The 6,441-nt window shown below is 43.4% G+C and overlaps 1 protein-coding gene across 1 annotated transcript in view; it reads right to left on the bottom strand.

The window, feature by feature from the left end:
• Window positions 1-2,373: 2,373 nt before the first annotated feature.
• Window positions 2,374-6,441, bottom strand: part of DYNC2LI1 (dynein cytoplasmic 2 light intermediate chain 1) — a 151,014-nt gene continuing 146,946 nt past the window's right edge. The window contains exon 13 of the mRNA XM_075338013.1: window positions 2,374-2,559. Within this exon, the coding sequence (XP_075194128.1) occupies window positions 2,488-2,559 (72 nt within the window). The 3' untranslated portion in view covers window positions 2,374-2,487. The remainder of the gene's footprint in view (window positions 2,560-6,441) is intronic.

The following is a 6,441-nucleotide window of genomic DNA, read 5'->3' as shown; positions in this document are numbered from 1 at the left end:
CTATATAAAACCTCCCACAGGGACACACTATTGCATAGACTACAAATTTTGTCTTGCACGATATAAATTGGTTGACATAGTGTGTATGTGCACCAATTTTTACGGACTTGCCAGTCAAACGCAGATTGCAAAACCTGCATTGGCCACATTTAAAGTTGCCATTCGGAGACAATTTTTCCAACCATGTATTTTTGCTGGTTAATCTGTTTTTCACCAGCAAGTCCCTCAAATTGTGGCATCTTCTATATGAAACTAATGGTTTGGAAATAGTCATGTTTTTCAATTCCGGGTCCCTTTCCAGGATGTGCCAATTCTCATTGAGCGTTTTTTTTATAATGTCAAACATGGGTCCAAATTTGAAACTAAAGGTAAACCTATTGCTAGTGTTCTTTTCTTTTTTCTTTTTCATCTTCACCCTTCCTGATTCGCCTGTTGGACAGCGATAGTAATCCTCGTTTTTGGTTTTTCTATATGCTGCTTCAATGATATTATCGGGATAACCCCGTTGTAGAAGCCTCTTTTTTAGTTCAACAGCCTGTTCCTCAAAAGTCACACTGGTACTGTTCGTTCTTTTTATCCTTAAAAACTGTGAGTATGGTAGGGCAGTTTTTGTGTGCTGCGGGTGGGCGCTTTCATAGTGTAAAACAGAATTAGAGGCTGTCGGTTTTCTGTAAATTTTTGTTGTGATTAGTCCATCACTGACTTCAACCTCTACATCCAAAAAACTTATGGAATTGCCTCCAAAGGTAGAGGTAAACGACATGTTCATGGTGTTGGAGGTGTTCAGATAGGAAACATGGTAGGCTGTTGAGTATCATCATAAAGAAAGGTGGCTATATTGGTCACTATTTTTGGGGATTTTTTTTTTGTATGTCAGAAATGTTTATTTCTAAATTTTGTGCAGTTATATTGGTTTACTTGGTGAAAATAAACAAGTGAGATGGGAATATATTTGTTTTTTATTAAGTTACCTAATAATTCTGCACCGTAATAGTTACCTGCACAAACAGATATCCTCCTAAGATAGCCAAATCTAAAAAAAAAACCCACTCCAACTTGCAAAAATATTATGCTTTGATATTTATGAGTCTTTTGGGTTGATTGAGAACATAGCTGTTGATCAATAATAAAAAAATCCTCGAAAATACAACTTGCCAAATAATTCTGCACACAGTGTAGAAGATGACGTCAGCTGAGATCCTCCTCCCTGTAGTCACAGTGTTCTTCCATAGTTGTTAATGAGTTTTCTTATATGCAGGTGTCTGCAGTAAAGCAAATCTCTGAACTCAGCCGACATCGCTGCCCTTATAATTATGTAACGAACAAAAGAACCAAGTATACAATCCAACCAAAGACAAAGAAAATCGATGAATAAAATCAGATGGGACAAAAACTCTTTAAGAAAATAAATAAGGTGATACATTCCTTTAAATGGAATCAGCCATGTCGACAAACGCCATTAACCTGCAGATATAGGGTTAATGTGCTGGTAAATAGCGTCATACTGAGGCTTGGCCGCTGCACTGAGAATCCAGCTACAGGGAGAAAGTGAATTTTATTCCTCCCAGCAACCTCTGGCTTTCAGTCATTGCTCAGTGTATAGCGAGCAGCGGCGGTAAGCCCACCTTGACTCCTAAGGCCGCTTTACACACTACAATATATCTTACGATGTGTCGGCGGGGTCACGTCGTAAGTGACGCACATCTAGCATCGTAAGGTACATTGTAGTGTGTAACAGCTACATGCGATTGCAAATGAACGGTAAAACGTTCATCGCATGCACGTCGTTCATTTCTCATGAATTGAACGTCAGGTTGTTCATCGTACCCGGGGCAGCACACATCGCAGTGTGTGACACCACGGGAACGATGAACAGATCTTACCTGCGTCCAGCAATGCGGAAGGAAGGAGGTGGGCGGGATGTTTACGTCCCGCTCATCTCCGCCCCCCGCTTCTATTGGCCGGCTGCCGCGTGACGTCGATGTGACGCCGAACGTCCCTCCCACTCCAGGAAGTGGATGTTTGCCGCCCACATCGAGGTCGTATGGAAGGTAAGTACGTGTGACGGGGAGGGGGGGTTACTCGTTTGTGCGGCACATTCAACAAATTGAACGTGCCGCACATACGATGGGGCCGGTTACGATCGCATACGATATCGTATGCGAAATCATAAAGTGTAAAGCAGGCTTTATGTACGATATGTATGGACACAGCCAACTGTCAATTAAAGTGCCGGCAGCATTGTAACGCTGTTAAACTGCATATTAACCCAATATCTGCAGGTCAAAAGCAACTGGGGACGGAACGAGTTCCCTTTAAGGATGGCCCTATAGTTTTAAACCTCAATATGTATTTGACAAAGGAATGCAATCATTATGCTGTATATAGTAGTTTTATTGTATTTACATGTTAAAATTTACAAACTTTTTAAGTAATCGCACATTGATATATAAAAAAAAAAAACCCTGAATGTAATAAATAATGCATTTATTGTGTGTGGAGTCCGAGATTCATCGATTTCCATGACTTGTCAGCGTTCCTTTTGTATTGCTCCAGCTCCTACAAAATAATAAAATAGTTTTTCTTACACAAGTATACCGCCGACAGATTCTTCAGCACTTTACAGTCAGGAAAAGCAATACACAGTCAAAATATTGAAAGGGTTATTCCCATCCTTAAAAGTCATCACCTATCCAATGGATACGATATAATTCTGGCACCTTGTTTTCTTAAAGTAACAGTATTTTTTTTCTAAATAATGACCGGCTGCAGCTAGACTCCTTGCTTACTGATTTTTCTGTAATAGGAGACTTAGGCTCAGACCACACTTTGCGTTCACCTACTTGTATTTCTAAACGCAAGTTTTGGGCTTAATTGATTTGACCAAAGTTGCCTTTTTCATAACTTTAGCGCTGAAAACGGATGCATATTTACCGCGTTTTAGATGCGTTTTCAGCGCTTTTTACATGCTTTTTCACCTGCGTTTTGACAGATGCGTTTTGAACAACAAGACACTGCTAAATAAAGTTTAATCAGTCATACAGAATGAAAAAAAGAGCAAAAAAAGGATAAAATCTATATTAATGGAAAAAATAATGAAAATAGATATATTTCATAAAATTATAGTGGTAATTTACATTTTATCGCTAATATAGCAATAAATGCATATTTTTCTCAAATTTAATTGTCGGATTATGTGTGTGTGTAAAGGGACATATGAAATTATTATTTTGAAGTCCAAAAAGCATGCGTTTTGGTAGTCAAAAAAACGCATGTTTTCTGCACTGAAAAAGCAGGTAAAACGCAGGAATTTGAAGGAATCTTGGTTTTTGCCATTTCTCATTGACTTCAATGTTAGCAAAACGCACCTAAAATGGCAAAAACGACTGACATGCTGCTTCTTTGAACGCATGTTTTTTGCCACAAAATATGCAAATTAAATGCAGCGTTTAGAAACGCAAAGTGCGGTCTGAAAATCACCATTTTCCATTGACTTTGCTGGAAAATCAAAACGCATGCCTTTTGGCATGAAAAGGTGCTTCTCAAAACGGACCTAAAAAGCAGCTGAAACACAGGTGGAAACGCAAAGTGCGGTCTCAGCCTTAAAAGTTTAAGCCCCAATACCCAATAGCGCTCCACAACCAGCCAAACACCGAAGAAATTGGAAGGAACTTAAAGGGGTTGTCCATTGAAAATATTTCAAATATGGGCTCATGGCGGTGTTAAAATAATAATAAAAAAACCTCACCTATCAAAGCCCTGTCACTCCTCGGTACTACTGCTGGTGTCCCCTGTAGCTGTCCTGGCCAGAGCATAAGGTGACTGCTGCAGACAATCAGTGGCTGCTGATTAGCTGCAGTGGTCATGTTACATCTAAGTTGTCAGAAAGAACCAGGAGCCGATTTCTTCTGGCTCAGGCCTAAAACACACTTCCGCAAAAAAAACGTACGTGTCTTACGGTCCGTTTTTTGGATCCGTGGTCCGTTTTTTTGGGGCGTTTCTCCGGTACGTATGGCATCCGTGCGATGGCATATGCGAGCCGTGTGTACGTGTAAAATGTCCATGTTTGTGTGTAAAATGCCCGTGTATGTGTACGTGGAATGTCCGTGTGGAATGTCTGTTTGTGTGTTGCACAATGTCATTGATACATGTCGGCTGACAGCAGACAGAGTTGCGCGATGAGAATGAACTCGGGTGAACTTCACCCGACTTCATTGTCATGCTGCGGCTCTGTCTGTGTGCCGCGTACCGATTAGCGGTCACCTGTGAAGGATTCACCGGTGACCGCTAATCCCCTGAGTGACTGAAGTGAGCAGCCCTCTCTCATACTTACCGCTCCCCGATCACCAACGCTGCGAAGAACAGCTGTGCACAGAATGCGCGGCAACAATTACTTTGAATATGCTGGCCGCTCATTAATCAATCTCATATTCCCTGCTTTCCCCACCCACAGACGCCTGTGATTGGTTGCAGTCAGACGCCCCCCACGCTGAGTGACAGCTGTCTCACAGCAGCCGGTGGACGTGTCTATACTGTGCAGTAAAATAAATAAATAAATAATTTAAAAAAACGGCGTGCGGTCCCCACCATTTTAATACCAGCCAGATAAAGCCATACGGCTGAAGGCTGGTATTCTCAGGATGGGGAGCCCCACGTTATGGGGAGCCCCCCAGCCTAACAATATCAGTCAGCAGCCTCCCAGAATTGCCGCATACATTAGATGCGACAGTTCTGGGACTGTACCCGGCTCTTCCCGATTTGCCCTGGTGCATTGGCAAATCGGGGCAATAAGGAGTTATTGGCAGCCCACAGCTAGTAAGTCCTAGATTAATCATGTCAGGCGTCTCCCCGAGATTCCTTCCATGATTAATCTGTAAATTACAGTAAATAAACACACACACCCGAAAAAATCCTTTATTAGAAATAAAAAACACAAACATATACCCTGGTTCACCACTTTAATAAGCCCAAAAAAGCCCTCCATGTCCGGCGTACTCCAGGATGGTCCAGCGTCGCTTCCAGCTCTGCTGCATGGAGGTGACCGGAGCTGCAGAAGACACCGCCGCTCCTGTCACCTCCACGCAGCTAATGAAGGAAATAGCACGATCAGCTGTATTCAGCGTTGGCCGCGAGTAACCTCAGTGACAGCTCAGCTGATCGCGCTATTGCTTTCATTAGCTGCGTGGAGCTGACAGGAGCGGCGGTGTCTGCTGCAGCTCCGGTCACCTCCATGCAGCAGAGCTGGAAGCGACGCTGGACCATCCTGGATTACGCCGGACATGGAGGGCTTTTTCGGGCTTATTAAAGTGGTGAACCAGGGTATACGTTTGTGTTTTTTATTTCTAATAAAGGATTTTTTCGGGTGTGTGTGTTTATTTACTGTAATTTACAGATTAATCATGGAAGGAATCTCGGGGAGACGCCTGACATGATTAATCTAGGACTTATTGGCAGCTATGGGCTGCCAATAACTCCTTATTACCCCGATTTGCCAACGCACCAGGGCAAATCGGGAAGAGCCGGGTACAGTCCCAGAACTGTCGCATCTAATGTATGCGGCAATTCTGGGCGGCTGCTGACTGATATTGTTAGGCTGGGGGGCTCCCCATAACGTGGGGCTCCCCATCCTGAGAATACCAGCCTTCAGCCGTATGGCTTTATCTGGCTGGTATTAAAATGGGGGGGAGACTGCAGGCCGTTTTTTTAAATTATTTATTTATTTTACTGCACAGTATAGACACGCCCACCGGCTGCTGTGATTGGGTGCAGTGAGACAGCTGTCACTCAGTGTGGGGGGCGTGTCTGACTGCAACCAATCATAGGCGCCGGTGGGTGGGGAAAGCAGGGAATACGAGATTGATTAATGAGCGGCCGGCATATTCAAAGTAAATGTTGCCGCGTATTCTCTGCACAGCTGTTCCTCGCCGCGCTGGTGATCGGGGAGCAGTATGAGCCGGGGGAAGAAAAAAAACGAGCGCCAATGTAAGTATGACTGAGAATAGCAGAAAAAAAGAGAATTTTGTTTACTTACCGTAAATTCTTTTTCTTATAGTTCCGTAATTGGAGACCCAGACCATGGGTGTATAGCTTCTGCCTCCGGAGGACACACAAAGTACTACACTAAAAAGTGTAGCTCCTCCCTCCTAGCATATACACCCCCTGGATAACCAAATATAGCCAGTTTAGTGCAAAAGCTGAAGGAGGACAGCCACCCACAACTAGAGATAGAGCAAAAACCGGAACAACCGGAGCCTCTGTCTACAACAACAGCCGGTGAAAACACACGGAACAAGAAAACTGCCAACAGGCAACAGGGAGGGTGCTGGGTCTCCCATTACGGAACTATAAGAAAAAGAATTTACGGTAAGTAACAAAATTCTCTTTTTCTTCATCGTTCCTTATGGGAGACCCAGACCATGGGACGTCTCAAAGCAGTCCATG

The sequence above is a fragment of the Anomaloglossus baeobatrachus genome, chromosome 3, assembly GCF_048569485.1.
Source record: "Anomaloglossus baeobatrachus isolate aAnoBae1 chromosome 3, aAnoBae1.hap1, whole genome shotgun sequence".
Classification (NCBI taxonomy): Eukaryota; Metazoa; Chordata; class Amphibia; order Anura; family Aromobatidae; genus Anomaloglossus; species Anomaloglossus baeobatrachus.
The sequence above is the reverse complement of the archived record's forward strand: the minus strand, read 5'-3'. Positions and strand labels throughout refer to the sequence as shown.